This window comes from Oncorhynchus mykiss, chromosome 3, assembly GCF_013265735.2.
Source record: "Oncorhynchus mykiss isolate Arlee chromosome 3, USDA_OmykA_1.1, whole genome shotgun sequence".
Taxonomy (NCBI): Eukaryota; Metazoa; Chordata; class Actinopteri; order Salmoniformes; family Salmonidae; genus Oncorhynchus; species Oncorhynchus mykiss.
In genome coordinates this window covers 61,492,866-61,514,559 of record NC_048567.1, presented here as the reverse complement: position 1 = coordinate 61,514,559, position 21,694 = coordinate 61,492,866, and the positions used below count along the sequence as shown (strand labels likewise).

At 42.3% G+C, this 21,694-nt stretch overlaps 1 protein-coding gene and 1 pseudogene across 1 annotated transcript in view; one reads left to right on the top strand and one right to left on the bottom strand.

The window, feature by feature from the left end:
• Window positions 1-7,586, top strand: part of LOC110520318 — a 41,279-nt pseudogene extending 33,693 nt beyond the window's left edge.
• A 1,545-nt stretch (window positions 7,587-9,131) lies between these two features.
• LOC110520316 (integrin alpha-4) overlaps window positions 9,132-21,694 on the bottom strand; it is a 29,553-nt gene continuing 16,990 nt past the window's right edge. Inside the window, exons 16-28 of the mRNA XM_036974824.1 lie at window positions 18,425-18,574; window positions 16,430-16,506; window positions 15,090-15,240; window positions 14,792-14,890; window positions 14,462-14,538; window positions 12,885-12,974; window positions 12,379-12,466; window positions 12,154-12,261; window positions 11,840-11,965; window positions 11,479-11,604; window positions 11,200-11,298; window positions 10,783-10,902; window positions 9,132-10,588 (exon numbers count right to left, since the gene is read on the bottom strand). Coding sequence (XP_036830719.1) covers window positions 10,487-10,588; window positions 10,783-10,902; window positions 11,200-11,298; window positions 11,479-11,604; window positions 11,840-11,965; window positions 12,154-12,261; window positions 12,379-12,466; window positions 12,885-12,974; window positions 14,462-14,538; window positions 14,792-14,890; window positions 15,090-15,240; window positions 16,430-16,506; window positions 18,425-18,574 — 1,413 coding nt within the window. The 3' untranslated portion in view covers window positions 9,132-10,486. The remainder of the gene's footprint in view (window positions 10,589-10,782; window positions 10,903-11,199; window positions 11,299-11,478; window positions 11,605-11,839; window positions 11,966-12,153; window positions 12,262-12,378; window positions 12,467-12,884; window positions 12,975-14,461; window positions 14,539-14,791; window positions 14,891-15,089; window positions 15,241-16,429; window positions 16,507-18,424; window positions 18,575-21,694) is intronic.

Sequence of the window (21,694 nt, the reverse complement as noted above, 5' to 3'; positions counted from 1 at the left end):
TGCACCTGCTCTAGAGGTTCACAGACACACAGACACACAGACACACACACACACACACACACACACACACACACATACACACACACACACACACACACACACACACACACACACACACACAGAGACACACACAGACACACACACACAGACGCACACACACACACACAATACCCGTCAATTCTGGACTAAGCCTCCAGGGAAAGAGACTTGCCTGCCAGGGTTTCCTTTTGAATAGTCTCTTTATCACACATGAATCTGTCTCTAGAGAACCATCCCTCCTCTTCTCCAATCCAGCCATCTAAAGTCTACTCTCTTCATCTTCCTCTCCCTCTCTATCTTGGTATGTCTGATTACAGACCTGAAGACTGTGAATTGTCCTATCTTCCAGTGAAGAAAGTCCAGACTGAAATGCTGGATCTAGTAAAGTAAGTGACAGAAGTCTGTCTGATTATAAAATCTGTAGTCCAAGTTTGATAGTAATTACCTGTGTGAATTTGATTTGAAACAGGCCTCTGCAGGCTTAGTAGATCGTTGGAAGGGAACCAAAATACCTTCTATGTAGAAGAACAACCAACTAAATATGTGGGGGGAGAATCTCACAAAGAAAGACAAAAGTCAAAATTATGCATCTGAAAATATATATATATTTTTAGAAATGAGTCCTTGAAAGATGACAACGACATAGGTGTGTTTGTCATGGATGATGTTTTATCAATGTGAACTTTTCTATATCTTATCTTTTATAGTGTGACACTGTCCGTCACTGAAACCCCGTCTTCTCTAGAAGAGCAAGAGTTGTGGATGACCAACCAGGGTCTGTTCCTCAATGTCAGCATCATGGCCATCCCCTGTCTCTGCTCCATGGCCCCCAGGGGCCTGGCCCCTAACACCAGGTATGTGGGTCTCTCTTAACACAATCACCTCCTGCATATGTGAGTACAATACATGCATACAAACCTGAATCCATGCCTGCATGTGCGTGAGTGTATGCGAGCATGTATCTGTGCCTAGTAATGTATATATGCGTGTGGTTGACTGAGCATTGAGCAATGTGCATGAACTACGTCCTGGACCAGTGATAATGGCATGGGTTTACCGAGCTGCCATGCCGTGCCTTGTTATGCAGGGAAGGCCTGCCCACTCCAAGACCTCTCCATCACGGTTGACAACTCCACGGTGTCCCCCTCTCAGAGAGCAAAGCACCTTGACGTGACCCTGGACAACACCCTGTCGTTCTCTGCAAACATCAAAGCAGTGACTCGCTTCTGCAGGGTCATGCTCTACAACATCCGTAGAGTACAACCTTAACTCACACAGGAAACGGCGCAGATCCTAATCCAGGCACTTGTCGACTTCCGTCTGGACTACTGCAACTCGCTGTTGGCTGGGCTTCCTGCTTGTGTCATCAAACCCCTGCAATTTATCCAGAACGCTGCAGCTTGTCTGGTGTTCAACCTTCCCAAGTCCAGCCTCCATGCCCGGCCAGTTATCCCCCAGGTAGGGTGAGGAGGCCACTCCCGGTGGGGGGTCGGTACCATACATGGGACATACTAGCCAGTTCCAGGTAATCCAATGAGATTGGGATCAGTGTTTGGATCAGACTACCGAGGTCAAAGGCTTCTAACTGGACTACTGAGCGCATAACGACTCTGATTTAAGGGAGTGACAGAACTTAATTAAAGAGAATGGCAAAGCTTATTAAAGGGGGCGTCAGAGAGGGAGGACTTAAAGACAAGAGCATATGTGTGCACTGTAGGACCAGGCCTCCTAGGTGGCTCAGCCTGTGTCCCAAATGGCATCCTATTCCCTATATAGTGCACTACTATATAGTGATTTATATGGGGAATAGGGTTTCATTTTGGACACAGGCCCAGTGTGAATCTGGCCACAGTAATGATAGAGCATGTAGTAGAGCAACAGGCCTCACACAGTGCAGTGGAACCACACTGCGTATTATAGCATCATCAACCTTAACTACACAAGACAGGAACAGTAGGAGTATTTGTAAATATAGCATGGTTGATGTAGACACATTTACAATAAACACATCATGTAGTACTAATGAAGTTGGAACTAATGTATACTGCTGTCTGTTCTGTTCCTGACATTATCTATTCCTCTTCATGGTACAAATCACGGAAAATATAGGATGTGTTGCTTAATCAACCTGCTTGGATTGAAATGGCCACAGTGATGTAGTATACTGTACATATGAACCGATTTCTCTCTCTCTCTCCCCCTCTCTCTCTGTGTGTGTGTTGTGTGTGTGTGTGTGTGTGTGTGTAAGATTGAACAATGGTAGCATGGCCTTGATCGCAGCAGGAAACACTTCCAGGTCAGAGTTCATCAAACACCTGAAGAGATACAACAGTGTAAACAACCAGGTGAGGTCACCAGGGCAGACCTTCCTTCCACACACACACACACACACACACACACACACACACACACACACACACACACACACACACACACACACACACACACACACACACACACACACACACACACACTCCCCTTGAGGAGTGGCATGTGTCATTCAGTGAGTCAGTCAGTAAACACATGTAAACACACACACACACACACACATGAAAACACACACAGAAACACACGAAAACATTAAATACACATGTAAACACACACATGTAAACACACACACACAAACACACAGAGAGAGAGAGAGAGAGAGAGAGAGAGAGAGAGAGAGAGAGAGAGAGAGAGAGAGAGAGAGAGAGAGAGAGAGAGAGGAAATCCCGCTGTCACTAATGGAGTTTGCCGCCCTGTGAGCTTAAGCGGAATTAGCATACTGTCAAGTCAAATTAATCACTGACTGTCAAATTTCCCTAAAACACTTTTCAGGCTAATACAGATTAGTCCATTTAAGAGCCCAGCAGCCCACCTGTCCTGTTTTCCATCCAACACAATCTAATCTAAGCCTGTTTGTTAACCTACATTCTAAATATACAGTTGGCTGTATACAGGGGGATGCTACTGTGTGGCTGGGTAGGCAGGGATCACTCACAGTGTGTGGGAGTCTACTGTACCTGAAAAGAGACATTTTGTTTTTTTGTGAGTTTCAATAGAACAGGTTTCATAATGTTCAGGGTAAACAAATAGTTTGAGGGGACTTCATAACCATACTGTCCGTCCGTCCATCCTTCTTTCTGTCTGTCCTTCCGTCTGAGCAGATCTGACTAATGTTTGTGTTGTTGGGCCATTTTCCATGAAAACAAGCAGGATGTGTAAATGATAAAATGATGACTCAGACAAACAAATGAACCAGACTATTTATTGTCTGACTTCTATTGAACGATTTCTGGGAAACTGAGTCTGAAGGCCAACTAATGAAAAACATATTTACATCCCACAAACCTGATGGGGAGTCAGAATACATAAGCCAAACAATATGAGTTGTGGTAGGAAATGTAGACACAACTGTACTCCATGTACTCCCTGTATCATTCATCGACAAAAGATAGGCTGTGTCATTCATATGAACTACTTTCATGTTTCCACTGGCTTAACTGGTTTAAACTTTTGTCCAAGACCGGATGTAACCTTGGTGACCAGGGTCATATAACAGCGTGATTGCTGTTTAGGGAATTGTGTTGTTGGGGACATGTATTCACCCTGTGCATCATCATTGCCCCCTAGTGGTTATAGTTAGAAATGACTGAGACGATGGTATTGTTTCCTCAGCCCTTCCATCCTCTATTCCTCACCTCCCTCTCAAAGCTTATTGGAGGTCCTAGGGAGGGGTCTTGGATCCTCCTTGTGTACAACTGGACAATAAAGTAATCTCCTCCTCCTGCTCCTCTTCCTCCCAGTTCAGTTTCTCCTTCGTAGAGACACACATGGTGCGAGCTGTGAGGCTTCGCCCCCGCTCTCAGAGGAGCTGGTCTGACGATGTCTGCGAGGACAACGGAGAGTGTGAATCTAAGAACACACCCATAATCTCCTCAGAGGGGACCTAGCCTTGGAACGTAAACGGAGACCTACGGGAGGTGCCCTCAGAGCTACTCATCAGGTTCAGCTCTTGTTCTTGACTTGGCCCAAAGCACCACAGCACCTGCACTGATAAACCTCATATGTTAGTGGCTGGATTCAATCTGTATTGCTGAAGTTCAGAGATGTAGCACGGTTGAAATTTAAATATAATGTTCCCGTGTTCGCAGAGACTGTATTGACGGTAATCGCTGCATATGTCGGCTCAATCAGAAATGACCTAGGGGTTGAATTAATAAAGCCTCTCTGAGTAGAAGTGCTGATCCTGAAAGTGATCCTAAATCAGCAGTCCTACTCTGAGACGCTGTGTGAACACTGGCCGATATATAAGGTACAAATCTATCCTTCAGCTGGTCTAAAGCCCCATAGCACCTGTCAGATAGACCTTCAACCTGGATACAACCCCTGTCTCAAATAACATGTTACCAAAGCAGTGACCTAACGCTGCTCACTATGTATAGCCCTACCTGTAATCTAATGGTCATATTAATCTGGGTTTAATTGACACCCCACAAAGAGAGTTCTTAGAGGTCATGGTCAGTATAATTTCACCGTCTTTTTGATCATGTATTTAGCAGTACTGTTAATTTGTCTGTTAGATATGGGACATTTAAAACCTCTTTAACTGATTTATTTGTTTCACCAGCAGGATAGATCCCCAACTCCCGACCCTGTTTGTTTCACCACCAGGATAGATCCCCAACTCCCGACCCTGTTTGTTTCACCAGCAGGGTAGAGCCTCAACTCTTGACCCTGTTTGTTTCACCGCCAGGATAGATCCCCACCTCCCGACCCTGTTTGTTTCACCACCAGGATAGATCCCCAACTCCCGACCCTGTTTGTTTCACCACCAGGATAGATCCCCAACTCCCGATCTTATTTGTTTCACCACTAGGATAGATCCCCAACTCCCGACCCTGTTTGTTTCACCACCAGGATAGATCCCCAACTCCCGACCCTGTTTGTTTCACCAGCAGGGTACATCCTCAACTCCTGACCCTGTTTGGAGTGGACATCGAGGAGGCAGAGGAGGCACACATCAAGTGCAGCTGCATTTAACACTGTCTGTAGAGTGGAATCGATACCATTTAAAACTGTCTAAAGGGTGGAGGAGTCTTTACACATATCAACCTACACTACCACTGAATGTAACAAACAGGATTTCCTACTGTACTCTAGAAGAAACAGTCTTCAGTTTACAGACTGTCTACAGTTAAAACAGTCTACAAGAGAGGAGTCTATAGACACAACCTAAAACGGTCTCCATGTAGAGTTTATCTATAATGCAGAACCTCAGGTTTCACTGCCACTGAATGTTACCGACAGGCATGACTACTGTACGACACTGTGAATGTTAGACATCAAATAACCAATGACAGACAGACACATTAAATATAAAAAGTTCATTTTTACACGCCACACACTTATTTATTAAAAATAAAATTATAATTTCATTTGATTGAAATTCAAATTGGAATGTGCCCCCTTTATTTTTGTCATAACTGACAACTTGGTCAGGAAAGGTTGACTCCCTGAATTAACTGTCCTGAACCTTAAAATACAAGCAGTAAAAACATGTTACTAATCCTCTTTCAACAACAAAACATCATCATCATCATCATCATCATCATCATCAAGGCATACCACATCTCCTAAACCTGAATGTTCCAATCCCTTACAGCTACAGTAAGAACACAATCCACTGATTCCAAAGATTCCAACAGAGAATCCAAAGGGATGAAAATGAAAAAATGGGAAGGTCAGTGTTCCGTGTGTTTCATTTAAGGCCTGGCATGTCTGCTATGCCTTGAGGAACATTTCTGAGTCACTGAAGAACCAGCTTTTACATTGTTTTTTTCTGACTGCATTGAAAACTTCTGCTGGCATGGTGTACGAGCAACGAGCTCTCACAGTCTCACTGCAGAATCAGATGTTCATCTGTTCTGCAAACGTCAAATTTAGAAGTTGCTCATAACATCCAATTTCAAAGTTACTCCAACATCAATTTCAAAGTCGCTCCAAAAATCACATTTCAAAGTTGCTCCAAACATCACATTTCAAAGTGTTTTGTTGCTCCAGCTGCTCTGTATCGTTCCATGTCTCCAAACGTCAAACTTTGAAGTTATGGTCCGAATGGTTAAGGTAATGGTTAAGGTTTGGGATAGGGTTCAAACATTCAGTTTAGGCACTCCTTCCAAATGGTTAGGTAAGGGTTAATGTTTGGGATAGGGTAAAACAATTATAAAAAGGCATTTCTTGACATCCTCTGGACATAGATAAATGTCCAATTTCGACGTCAATCTTGAACGACCTGACTGGTATGAGTTGCTCACACACACACACACACTTTGTTGTTCCCCTCTAATCAGGGACTGATTTAGACCTGGGACATCAGGTGGGTGCAATTCATTATCAGGTAGAACAGATAACCAGCAGGCTCTGGACCTCGTAGAGTTGAATACACCTGCTCTAGAGGGTCACAGACACACACACACACACACACACACACACACACACACACACACACACACACACACACACACACACACACACACACACACACACACACACACAGGGTGCTGTCCCCTTGAGGAGTGTGTCATTCATGTGTCATTCAGTGAGTTGAGTGACACCCAACAACAGCCCCCTTTTTTCACAGATGACACTACACTGTTCTCCTCATCCTTCTGTTGTCTTCAGTTCTATACTACATAAATAAGCTTAAACCTCTGTCCCATCCACTTCTATATATATACACATCTATTGATGATATAGATTTGACATATAGATGTGTATATATCAATATACACTCAACGGCCAGGTTATTAGTTACACCCATCTAGTACCGGGTCGGACCTCACTTTGCCTCCAGACAAACCTGAATTCTTTGGGGCATGGAAAGGTTGCTCAATTGGTATCAAGGGACCTAAAGTGTGCCAGGAAAACATTTCCATCACCATTACACCACTGCCACCAGCCTGTACCGTTGACACAAGGCAGGAGGAGGCAATGGATTCATGCTGCTTCTGCCAAATCCTGACTCTGCAATCAGCATGATGTAACAGGAACCGGGATTCGTCGGACCAGGCAATGTTTTTCCACTCATCAGTTGTCCAGTGTTGGTGATCGCGTGCCCACTGGAGCCACTTGTTCTTGTTTTTAGCTGATAGGAGTGGAACCCGGTGCGGTCGTCTGCTGCAATAGCCCATCCATGACAATGTTCTGAGATGCTGTTGTACTGCGTCATTATTTGCTTGTTTGTGGCCCACCTCTTAGCTTGCACGATTCTTGCTATTCTCCTTCGACCTCTCATCAACGAGCTGTTTTGTCCACAGGACTGCTGCTGACTGGATGTTTTTTGTTTGTCTCATCATTCTCATTAAATCCTAGACTCTGTTGTGCGTGAAAAGCCCAGGATTCCGTCCGTTTCTGAGATACTGGAACTGGCGCGCCTGGCACCAACGATCATGCCATGCTCAAAGTCGCTTAGGTCACTCATTTTGCGCATTCTAATGTTCAATCGAAGAGTAACTGAATGCCTTGATGCCGGTCTGCCGACTTTACAGTGGGGCAAAAAAGTATTTAGTCAGCCACCAATTGTGCAAGTTCTCCCACTTAAAAAGATGAGAGAGGCCTGTAATTTTCATCATAGGTAGTACACTTCAACTATGACAGACAAAATGAGAAAGATAAAATCCAGAAAATCACATTGTAGGATTTTTTATGAATTTATTTGCAAATTATGGTGGAAAATAAGTATTTGGTCAATAACAAAAGTTTATCTCAATACTTTGTTATATACCCTTTGTTGGCAATGACAGAGGTCAAACGTTTTCTGTAAGTCTTCACAAGGTTTTCACACACTGTTGCTGATATTTTGGCCCATTCCTCCATGCAGATCTCCTCTAGAGCAGTGATGTTTTGGGGCAACACGGACTTTCAACTCCCTCCAAAGATTTTCTATGGGGTTGAGATCTGGAGACTGGCTAGGCCACTCAGGACCTTGAAATGCTTCTTACGAAGCCACTCCTTCGTTGCCCGGGCGGTGTGTTTGGGATCACTGTCATGCTGAAAGACCCAGCCACGTTTCATCTTCAATGCCCTTGCTGATGGAAGGAGGTTTTCACTCAAAATCTCACGATACATGGCCCCATTCATTCTTTCCTTTACACGGATCAGTCGTCCTGGTCTCTTTGCAGAAAAACAGCCCCAAAGCATGATGTTTCCACCCCCATGCTTCACAGTAGGTATGGTGTTCTTTGGATGCAACTCAGCATTCTTTGTCCTCCAAACACGACGAGTTGAGGTTTTACCAAAAAGTTATATTTTGGTTTCATCTGACCATATGACATTCTCCCAATCTTCCTCTGGATCATCCAAATGCTCTCTAGCAAACTTCAGACGGGCCTGGACATGTACTGGCTTAAGCAGGGGGACACGTCTGGCACTGCAGGATTTGAGTCCCTGGCGGCGTAGTGTGTTACTGATGGTAGGCTTTGTTACTTTGGTCCCAGCTCTCTGCAGGTCATTCACTAGGTCCCCACATGTGGTTCTGGGATTTTTGCTCACCGTTCTTGTGATCATTTTGACCCCACGGGGTGAGATCTTGCGTGGAGCCCCAGATCGAGGGAGATTATCAGTGGTCTTGTATGTCTTCCATTTCCTAATAATTGCTCCCACAGTTGATTTCTTCAAACCAAGCTGCGTACTTATTGCAGATTCAGTCTTCCCAGCCTGGTGCAGGTCTACAATTTGGTTTCTGGTGTCCTTTGACAGCTCTTTGGTCTTGGCCATAGTGGAGTTTGGAGTGTGACTGTTTGAGGTTGTGGACAGGTGTATTTTATACTGATAACAAGTTCAAACAGGTGCCATTAATACAGGTAACGAGTGGAGGACAGAGGAGCCTCTTAAAGAAGAAGTTACAGGTCTGTGAGAGCCAGAAATCTTGCTTGTTTGTAGGTGACCAAATACTTATTTTCCACCATAATTTGCAAATAAATTCATAAAAAAATCCTACAATGTGATCTTCTGGATTTATTTTCTCATTTTGTCTGTCATAGTTGAAGTGTACCTATGATGAAAATTACTGGCCTCTCTCATCTTTTTAAGTGTGAGAACTTGCACAATTGGTGGCTGACTAAATACTTTTTTGCCCCACTGTATATAGCAAGCCACGTGACTCACTGTCTGTAGGAGTGAACCATTTTCGTGAACAAGGTGTTGTACCTAATAAACTGGCCCCTGAGTGTATACAGATGAAGTTCCTATGCATAAAGAAAAGCTTCAGCAGTGCATTCATAAATGTTTCGTACCTCGACCGAATCCAAGTAGTCAGGTCTGTGAGACTTGGGCCATGTTCATTAGGGCACACCGTGTCAAAATGTTTTGCAATGGAAAATGAGCAGTCCTCAATTAATGGACAGGTACAGATAGTACCTTCTTGTTTCGGTTTGTGCTTATTTATCAAGTTCTGTTGTTCTAATGTTCTAATGTACATAGTCCATGTTCTAATGTACCTTGTCCATGTTCTAATGTACATGACATGTTCTAATGTACATAGTCCATGTTCTAATGTACATGGTCCATGTTCTAATGTACATGACATGTTCTAATGTACATGACATGTTCTAATGTACATAGTCCATGTTCTAATGTACATGACATGTTCTAATGTACATAGTCCATGTTCTAATGTACATGACATGTTCTAATGTACATGACATGTTCTAATGTACATAGTCCATGTTCTAATGTACATAGTCCATGTTCTAATGTACATAGACCATGTTATAATGTACATAGTCCATGTTCTAATGTACATAGTCCATGTCCTAATGTACATGGCATGTTCTAATGTACATAGTCCATGTCCTAATGTACATGGCATGTGCTAATGTACATGACATGTTATAATGTACACGACATGTTCTAATGTACATAGTCCAGGTTCTAATGTACATGGTCCATGTTCTAATGTACATGACATGTTCTACTGTACATAGTCCATGTTCTAATGTACATAGTCCATGTTCTAATGTACATAGTCCATGTTCTAATGTACATTACATGTTCTAATGTACATTACATGTTCTAATGTACATAGTCCATGTTCTAATGTACATGACATGTTCTAATGTACATAGTCCATGTTCTAATGTACATTACACGTTCTAACATACAGTCAATGTAAACACTCCAATGTTTTATAGTCTCACTGCACCAGACCCTGAGATAAAGTGTAATATAGTTGTCCCGCTGACAACACATTTTAAACTTACACTTCGTCAGCCTTTTCCTCTTGCATGTTTTAGGGAAATGACATTTTTTCTTTCCTTGTCATTCTGAGCCATCACAATTTGAATGGTCCAGCAGTTCTTTCCCTTGGGTTTGGATGATTTCAGTAAAAATGTGCCTCTTAGTTCATGTTGTAGTATAGAACCATTCTGTATTAGGACACAGTCACTCTGTCTTGATCTCAATCTTAGGATCTACTCTCAGTCTTAGTCAAATGTTTTGGTACATAGTCCCAGCTATCCCTCCTGATCTCATCCTCCTTCTTAAACTGCCTTTTAAAGAAACCAATCTGAGAAGGAAAGAGAACAGGGTTCAGGTTCAGATTACAGTCCATACATTGATATACAGCTACCATCTATACATCTAGTACTTCAAATTATGCATTTTAAGAAAAGGAAGCAGGAGAAGAAGACTGTGATTGGTTTGCACTTTGTAGTGTGTTTGCATCCTGTCTTGTGTGTGATATAAGGGAGTAGTACTGACCTTCCAGAGGGCGAAGATGAGCAGGGCCAGGATCAGGAGTCCCACCACTAGACTCACTACAATGATAAACACCTCCACTGCTGCCTGAGGCTTCTGGCTGAAGTGGGCCTCCAACACAACCTGAGACAAGGAATGAAATACAACACTATTACAGAACTCGTATAATATTTCTATGACGTGCAACAGCATACCAGGTTTTTTACATAGGGCTGTCATTACCGGCGCTGTCCTATGGATACCAGTGTTTATACAGTTTGAAACTCAACAGAGGTACTCGAGGTTACAGAGCTATCCTGACACCTCCTTACTCTACCAGGACATGGACTTGAGTGACCTCAATTGTGGAAAAGGGACATAGTATGTAAGTCGTAATAAGTGTATTCTCCATTCGACTGCTGTATGAGATTAACTTTTTACCTGAGCGATAGGGATCTTCTGTAGGATGATGGTTTGAGGGTCCTCCCTTGGTGATGTGATGATGCCAGTACTCTCCATCAGCATCACTCCATGACGTCCCTAAGAAGAGAGGAAGGAAATCAATTTGAGTAGACAATAGAAATAGAATGACTAGAAAGGGGGAGGGGCACAGACCATCCCGTACACACACTATACACACACCGGTACATTTATGAGACTGAGACTTTGGCCATGTAATGAGAGGTGCAAGGGCACGTGTAACATAAGTTAAGTGTTTACAGGTGAGAGCTGTAGAACGGTGGGATTCAACTTCACTTCCATGTGAATGGTGGCTTCTTTCCCAATGTCCATATCTCCTAGTCTACACTCCAGAGTCAGGCACAGGTCATCACCATAGGCACAGAACTATGGAGAGAAAGGTTCAAGTTCAAGTTTATATTTTATTTGCCATGTGTAATGGATACATTGGAAATCTAACACATCCAAAAGCTCTTACAATAAAAAATGGCATGAAATATGCAAACATACAACAATCAGCAATAAAATGTTAATGCTGAAATAAGGACAAAGGGCACAACAAAATGAGTGGTATAGATAACTATATATTAGAAGGGAGGAGGAGGTAGGGGGTGATATTTACCATTTTGCGTTTGCTGTTTTTGGAGAAGAAGAAGACCAGTTCTTTGATGAAAGAGGATTGTGGCACCTCACAGGCATCCTCCACCGCAATGGAGTCGTTTCGAATGGAGCATTCTCCAAGAGACGTCTGACAGATGGAAAAGAAAACAAGTTAAACATTCATTCATGTATGCCTATATCACAATGCAAACATGCACATATTAAGTAGAATAATAGAAAAGTTTAATAGCAGAAAAAAATCTAATAATATAACAATAATCTAGATGAACGTTTAAAAATAGACCAGTGACAAGTTACGAATATTCCCAAACATACATGGAAGTCTGTGACGTGGAGTAATCTGTATGGATATGGTGACAGGATCTTGGGAATATCAATCTCCACTATCGTGTTGAGAGATTTGCTTGGACCAATATTGACAACCTATCAAGTGGAGGAAAGTACACAGGTCAGTATAAACTCATTAATTCATTTGAAAGCTACAACTAAGCTGTAGTGAGTCTATCAGTCTCTCATAAGTGTGTACTATACTGTGCATACCTTGTAAGTGTAGTTGAATGTCTCTGTGTAGCAATCAACTGGAATAGGTGCCTGGTCACCAAATACAAAGGATGTTGGAGTCATAAACCTGCAAGGGAGAGCAGTGATTATCTTATGAAGTGCAATAAGATGTATTTAAATATATACTGCCAATGCTGAGGAAGGAACTGTCTTTGTTACTGTAAAATCAGGGGTCGACAAAAGGCGTTCAGCCTTTGTTTTGGTACCCCACATTTTTTTGCAAAATTTTTGGGGGTCAAAAACACTGCAAAATCACCAGGAATTCAGCAAAAAAAAGTTTAATTTAGGAAATCTGTTCCTAAGTATTCCCACCAAAAAATAGATATTTGATTGTGTGTCAATGTAATGAAGTAATTAAACGATTGTTATTTTCAAATTTAATCTCTTTTTTGGCTTAGTTGTGGTCAGTTTGGTGTGTACAAATGATTATAATTACGTTCCGGACCATCCGCTTTGCCTACCACTGCTGTAAATCGGTGTCTTACCCATGAATGTTGACATGTACTCCATATCTCAGTGGTAACATCAGAGTGGCAGAGTTGTCATGCAGAAGATCCTCGTTTTCATAATTGTCCCTGGAAAATACACAATGTAAGATTAAAAAAAAAAAATCTATTTTGATTACATTTTATAGTGATGCAGGCCTAATAACATAGCTCATGCCATTATACTGTTAAAGGACTCAAAACCAAAGAATTTCTAAAACATAAGACTTTGCAGAACTTCAAATTCCTAGTATTGCTCACAGTGAGGAGCATTACATGACACCTAGATTCAATCAGATCAAGCGTTAACCGGCGATCGCCATCACCCCCATTGATGATGTTTTGGCGATGTCGGAGGTGGAACTGCGTTGGAGCTATCAAATCGGTGATACTATACTGTACATACCTTGTAAGTGTAGTTGAATGTCTAATTGCCTAATTGATCATTGTCATGAAGTCACACCCGCCCCACTGGCGTTCAGACCGGGAAAGTATAGGCTATATAGCAATAATGACGAGCCTAATTGAGATGTATATTATATCTCACATTCCAGAATTCAAACTTCAAGGCTGCATGGGATTTCTCTTAATGCAACTCCGTGCAGCCAAGGGCAATGTCTGCTTTAGGTATAATACTGGGAGCTGCTTGTGGATTTGACAGCTCTAACGCAGTTGTTCAGGGGCAGAATGACAGGTTTTTACTTTGTCAGCTCGGGAATTGGATCCAGCAATCTTTCGGTTACTGGCCCAATGCTCTAACCACTAGGATACCTGCCACCCCAATGTATGAAGGAAGACAGAAACATCACATTTATAGTCTTTGAACAAAACTCCAGTTAAGTTCAAACATGGAGTGTTCTAGAGTGTTCTGGAATGGCCAAACATTCCAAAGCCATTATTTACCCAAAAAACAAAACACAGCCCGCAAGGAGAATTTCTTAACCACACAATCAAACAATTATGGGACAGAACCCAAAAGAGGGAACCTGCAGCACCCTCTGATTTGAATGATTCAGCTAACTGAGACTTTGTGTTTCCTGTTCCCCTAACAACCGAACAAACACATAGACTACATCATATCTCACTGTGTCTCACTGGGCTGTTTTACAATTCTCCGTTTGCCTGTTCGGTTTAATAAGGCTGGTCAGCAGCAAGACGTCACCGACGTTGTAGCAAGACGTCAGTTTCAAAAACATGTCATTCGATTCACAGTAGGTTGCTGAGGGGAGGACAGCTCATTATAATGGCTTGAATGGAGTAAATGGAATGGTATCAAACACATGGAAAACATACATTTGATGAGTTCGATACCATTCTATTTTTATTCAGTTCCAGCCATTTCTATGAGCCTGTCCTCTCTAATATGGGTGCCACCGGCCTCCTGTGATTTGATTATTTCATGTATTTCGGAGAGAAAATGTGTTCGGGGGTTAGGGGATCGGATCTTAGGTCAGAAGTACTGTAAGCACATCCAGTTACTTACAAAAATCATGAAAGAAAGATACTGACAAAGACCTTTGGGTCGAAACATTGTACTCGATAACACTGTCATTCAACAAAGTTGGGTCTGTACTTACCCACTAGCGTTGATGGAGATGCTAACGTCACCAACACTACTACTCTGGTTCACATCCAACAGAAAACTGATATTGACCTGCATAAATGATGGAAAGTCTCATTAGTTACCAAGCAAGACAACAGCATTAGTTGTGGAAAATAAGACACAGCAGGAACATTGGCACCTAACTAAATAAATTGGTCTGAGTAATTAGTTCAAATTAGTCTTCAGCTGATGGTGTTTCCAACAAGTAGTGAGAACACTCAGATCCAGTTTAATGGAGTAACTTTGGTGTAAGGTTAGAGTAAGGTTGGAGAAATGTTGGAGTCAGGTTGAGTGTGAAGCCAACCTTGGCCCCAGAGCTGAGGTATAGGTTTCCCACACTGCAATCCACTCCTACTATTGTCTTGTTCTCCTCTGAAATGTCACAGCTCACAAACTTCTCCTCCTGAAAACAATAACAGATAGATGATGGGATTGTGTGAGTTACTTATTGCAATCCAAGAGGGCACAGATTCTTCTGCTTTCTCACAGAGTTGTGTGTGTTTCTTGAACTGTCCATGCAACAACATCTAAATTACATTGGTGATCATGTGAGAATTTGAATAACTTTGGGTAATCAAAACATACATCAGTCAAACACTTACTGCATCAAGCACTTTGATGTAGTGCAGGTTACTGGGGAATCGGAGCTGGAGTCTGGGGAGGAATGCATCATCTCCCGTGTTCACCAGGGTTGTGTTCAACATGATGGTCTTCCCATTGCCAAGTGCAAAGTACGGCATGTTGTTGTGTCTCCTGCAATAATAACAGTCTTATTATAAACTGGGTGGTTTGAGCCCTGAATGCTGATTGGCTGAACGCCGTGGTATATTACATTGGTAACCAGTTTATAATAGCAATAAGGCACCTTGGAGGATTGTGGTATATAGCCAATATACCACGGCTAATGGCTGTTTCCAGGCACTGTGCATTCCATTGTGCATATGAACAGCCCCTAGTCGTTGTATATTGGTCATATACCACACCTCCTCGGTCCTTATTGCATAAGTATAAAACTGAAAGTCTCTTTCCTTATACCTGTGACTAGCAAACATCTGTGCTAAAACCAGAATTAATCATACCCTCTCGTGTAGGCAATTATTGCCTTACTTCAATTGACTTTAGTCATACAACAAAACATATAATTTCATACTTCATTAGACTTGAGTCATATAACTTTTTTTAAAGTGCCAGCTTCATGGTTTCAGAGGAGACCAACAGACTAAACAGAAACAGAAATAGTAACAAGATAGAAACAACAGAGAGAAACAACATGTCCCAAATGGCTCTATGGGTCCTGGTCAAAAGTAGTGCACTACATACTGTAGGGAATAGGGTGCCATCTGGGACGTGCTGGTTTCCTGGCTTTTAGGGAATTAGTAATTACACCTTAGGGAGGGGAACTGAACTGAGCTGGCACTGAGACTAGGGCTGCATCCCAAATGGCACAATATACACTACATAGTGCATTACTTTTGACCAGGACCTACAGTATAAGGGGGTGGTTTCCTTGACACCAGCACTGCGGGCCTCACAAGCCTGCACACACCCACACACCCACACACACCCACACACCCACACCAACACACACACACACACACACACACCCACACACACACACACACACACACACACACACACACACACACCTCATGAATAATCAGATCATGTATTAGCTTGGCGGTTAAGCATTTAAGTGTGACCATATTGGTGTAATGGAGGCTCTACTGACAACACTTGATCTTGGTCCCATGAAGGTTGTTTTCCCTCCAGAAATACTGTTTGTTTTAAATGCTGTATATTTCATTTGTAAAATGAACCTTTCAAGAGCTCAGGTTTGTCGACAGCAGAGATGAGAAATAGAAAGTCAAAGCTTCAAGACAAAAGGTTGTGAGAAAAAGAAAACATATTGTAATTGAACATGATGAAATGCTACTGTACTTACTGTGGTAACACCAGTTGAGCAGAGACCTGTAGATTGGTTGAGCAGTTGGCCAATGAACAGTACCGAGCAAACTCTGTCTATGGATAGGAAAGGTGCAAATAAAGTGTAAGATGATGGGGCCATCCGTACAGTTATGAATCCTCCAGACGTGTGGACTCGAGTCATATGACTTGGAGGAGTCAGACTCGAGTCACAAATATGATGACTTGCAACTCGACTTTGACTTTAACACCAATGACTCGTGACAACTTGAACTTGGGCCTTTTACCCTGACCTGACTTGATACCCTCCCCAAGCCCAAATCTAAAAAATGATGCTATTAAAAAAAGTGTGCAGCGCATCAACTCTTCATTTAACGGATTAAAGTTTGAATCGGACAGCAGCCAATTAAATTGTACCAGCTGAGAAAAAGTTGCGTGTGGCTATGCAGAGGAACGTCGGGGGGTGAATTCAGATGGAGCCCTTGGAAAGATGATAAACAAAATTATTATTTTGGGATATGAAGACTACAAAAAACGGATTGCAACATGTAAAACATGGGAAGAAAATGACAGACGGAGGCGCAACAATTTCCATCTTTGTTCTATATTAGAAGCTGCACAAAGAGCGGTAAGTCGAGGCCAATATAGCCGACAGTTATATCATTTATAACTTTACTGGTGTATCATGTAGGCTAATAGAGCCGACAGCTATATCATTTATAACTTTACTGGTGTATCATGTAGGCTAATGTAACGTTAAATCAATGAGCCTCCACACAGTCAGTCAGTGCGGGAACGTGATCCTTGCACCCAAGATTGAGCTACAACTGGCTAGGCAGTTGGTAGCCTAAATCCTGACTGATGTTACTGGTGTTCTGAAAACCATTGAAATACATTAGCCTACTGTAACCACACAGAGAGAGTGTGTGGAGGTGGGTGTGTGTGTGTGTGTGTGTGTTAAGGTTGGGCGATTGTGTACAAGCCTACATCGCCGACTGCGCCCCCATATCGATCCTCAATAGCTGATCACTATTGGGGAGGGGGGGGGGGTGTCTTTCTCATGGCTACCCACGTATTTCCTTGGAAATATAAAGTTTATTTGGCATTCATGATTTGCGTAAATGTAATATACTAACTATTACTCTTGTTAGAAATATGAAATGGTATTACATTTGGTGAAGAGCACATTAGGACTTGTTTAGAACTCGAAACTCAAAGTTTAGGACTTGAGACATGCCTGTCTTGACTTGAGACTTGTCTGTCTTGACTTGAGACTTGATTTGGGACTTGAGTGCTAAGACTTGAGTCTTACTTGTGACTTGTAAAACAATGCCTTGGTCCCACCTCTGGAATCCTCTACCATACCATGCATCAATATGAGTGGAGAACTGTAGAGCTAGTTTCCCGGACACAGCCTAGTACCTGGGCTAAAGAGCACTTTCAATGTAGATTCTCCATTGAGCAAGATTCTTAAAGCTAGAATCCTTTCATTGAAACAATAACAAGACGGTCACCCCGCCTCGGTTTTGTTGAAACTCTGACAGACGGAGAAATGTAACCACTTTCAAATTCATAGACAGAGCTATGGATACCAGGACTGACTATCCATGACATCAAAATTATAGTTTTTACATTGGCTGCATGGATTTGAATTAAGAGAAATCTTATGCAGCCTTGTTTACAAATTCGAACACTGGAATGTGAGTCGTAATCTACACCTCGATAAGGCTGATATAAATCCTCAATATTTATTTTGTTTAATGATTTTCAATTTGAGTGTCATTATTTCTCATTCATTCACTTTCTCAATCTGAACTTCTAATGTGAGTGGAATGGGTGTGGCTTTGTTGCAATGATCTGCATCTGCTCACTGATTTGACAGCTCCAACTCAGTTTCACCAGAGACACCGCTAAAACATCAGCTATGCGGGTGTCCGCTATCGCCGGTTAACGTTTGATCTGATTGAATCTAGGCCTTAATCTGTGTCTGGGAAACTGGCCCTATGAGACTCACCTTATTGGCCACCAGGTTACCGTGCCCCCCTCTCTGCTGCAGTATGGGTTTCAGAGCAGGGAAAGTGGATCCTCCGTTATGGACAGTGTGCTCTTTGAGGGTGTACGAAACCTCAAAATGGATGGGTGTGAAGATATCTCGGACATCTTTCTACAAGCCGTAAATAGAAAGAGAAAATTAAAGGATCAGTTTACATACAACCTTGAGAAGTGGGGAGCTTCTTGCTTGACCTCGCTAATGGATGTTCTGGGGTAGGTTGTTGTGGGGGTCTGCCTGTGCTCTGGCACAATGTTACAGTGTCCTGTGCTGTCTGTCCCACTAAAAGAGTTGGCTTGTGGCCACAGCAGATGTCCCGAAGAGCCTCTCCTCCAGCTCAGACACCTGCCTTTAGCTTAAAGGGGGATAGGGCACTACAGTAATCTCCTAATTCTGACAGTTATTTTTTTTAAGACAAAGATATCTATTTTATCTTTTGCTAAATTGTTGCTAAAAGTGTTCTGACTAAGTTGTAATGCTATGATACCAAAAAAGGACTGCTATACGTTTCTATGACTGAATGATTGAATACATAACTTTGTAAAATAAAGAATGGTATCTATAGAGCGAGACTCTTGAATGATTCCTATGTTCCACCCTCTCTTATTTTTTCAGTGAGCACACATAGCAGCTATAAACCTGTGCTTCATTACCTGCAAGGAAACACGTGCCGTCATCATTGCTTTGCACAAAAAGGGCTTCACAGGCAAGGATATTGCTGCCAGTAAGATTGCACCTAAATCAACCATTTATCGGATCATCAAGAACTTCAAGGAGAGCGGTTCAATTGTTGTGAAGAAGGCTTCAGGGCGCCCAAGAAGGCCCAGCAAGCGCCAGGACCGTCTCCTAAAGTTGATTCAGCTGCGGGATCGGGGCACCACCAGTACAGAGCTTGCTCTAGAATGGCAGCAGGCAGGTGTGAGTCCATCTGCAAGCACAGTGAGGCAAAGACTTTTGGAGGATGGCCTGGTGTCAAAAAGGGCAGCAAAGAAGCCACTTCTCTCCAGGAAAAACATCAGGGACAGACTGATATTCTGCAAAAGGTACAGGGATAGGACTGCTGAGGAATGGGGTAAAGTCATTTTCTCTGATGAATCCCCTTTCTGATTGTTTGGGGCATCCGGAAAAAAGCTTCTTCGGAGAAGACAAGGTGAGTGCTACCATCAGTCCTGTGTCATGCCAAAAGTAAAGCATCCTGAGACCATTCATGTATGGGGTTGCTTCTCAGCCAAGGGAGTGTACTCACTCACAATTTTGCCTAAGAACACAGCCATGAATAAAGAATGGTACCAACACATCCTCGTAGAGCAACTTCTCCCAACCATCCAGGAACAGTTTGGTGACAAACAATGCCTTTTCCAGCATGATGGAGCACCTTGCCATAAGGCAAAAGTGATAACTTAGTGGCTCGAACAAAACGTCGATATTTTGGGTCCATGGCCAGGAAACTCCCCAGACCTTAATCTCAATGAGAACTTGTGGTCAATTCTCAAGAGGCGGGTGAACAAACAAAACCACTGGAAATATTGACTCTTTGCATCAACTTCATGTAATTGTAAATAAAAGCCTTTGACACTTATGAAATGCTTGTAATTATACTTCAGTATTCCATAGTAATATCTGTCAAAAATATCTAAAGACACTGAAGCAGCAAACTTTGTGGAAATTAATATTTGTGTAATCTTCCAAACTTTTGGCCACGACTGTACACATGAATTACAGTATTTCAAACTTTTTCAAAGTGCATACAGTATGAGGGAGTTGAGATTGATACAGAAATGGGCGACCAAAAGACATTTAGCCCCACGTCACATCAGTCACTCACATTCCCCTACCAGTCCCCTTTACTGCTGTACTGTCACCTCTGTTAATAACATTCATTACTGCCATTACCCATTAATCACACTTCAAAAAAATACATCAAATGTACAAACGCACACAGTCACACCAAGATTGGGATTTCCTCTGACAGATAATGAGTCTGGTTTATGGTCTCCAATAACTCCATCTTTAGCTGTTCATAAGTGCATGGGTTAAACCATGAGCTAGCTTAGATGGCGAGAGAGAGAGAGAGAGAGAGAGAGAGAGAGAGAGAGAGAGAGAGAGAGATAGAGAGAGAGAGAAAGATTTACTGTATATACGGGGAGAGAGAGAGTGTGAGAGAGAGAGAGAGAGAGAGAGAGAGAGAGAGAGAGAGAGAGAGAGAGAGAGAGAGAGAGATTTACTGTATATACGGGGAGAGAGAGAGACAAAGCATGAGACAAAGAGACAAAGGGGAGCGGCAGAAAGAGAAAGAAAGGAGAGAAAGAGAGACAGAGTCCAGAGGGGCTCTTCCAAACACTTGAGTATTAACCACTCCTCCCCTCCTTTCCTTTCCTCCCAGTCCCGCTATATTTTTATCCAGTTCACTATGCTCCTTCCTATGTAACGTGATACGTTGTTCTGGACTTCCCAACGTCACCTACTGTCCTTATTAGACCCCTTTATCAGACATAAACTGAATGGGTCATTGGTTGCTGACGCAGTTGCCACCCAAATTATGGTCCATGCAGATAACAAACACGCAGATGATTCATCGACCGAAAGGTAAAACAGGTCTATGGCCATCAGACAATGCCCGATGTCCCTCGACTCTACTGACTCATAATGCTTTGATCTCTATCAGTAGCATGCTGTCCTGACCAGAAGTCCTAGCAAAATGCATAGCACATAGAATAAAAAAGGTTTTACCAGATATTGTTCATCCTGATCAGACAGGTTTTTTACATGGACGATATATTGGAGATAATATTTTTAATGAGGATAAGATTGACTTGTGTTTTATTTTGCAAGACACATTTTCGTTTACTATCAAAGGACAGTGATGTTTCACAGCGATACCAAAAAGATAATCAAGGGGTTAGAAACCCAGGGGATAAAAACAAGTGTCAATGTATGCCGAAGTCCACAATCTGGTCCCTGCACAGTCTCATTGAAGATCTTGATCACTTTTCTATGGATTAAAACCTCATTATGACAGCTGTACCATATTACGTATTGGATGTTTAAAAAATACAGTGTTTACACTCCCCTGTAGTTTACTAATAAAATGGGCGGATGGTGAAGTAGACATACTTGGTATTCACATCTCAAAAAATATAAATGAACTTACCACAATCAATTTCAATGGACAGTTAGCAAAAATAGATAAGATTCTGCAACCATGGAGAGGGAAATACTTGTCTATTTATGGAA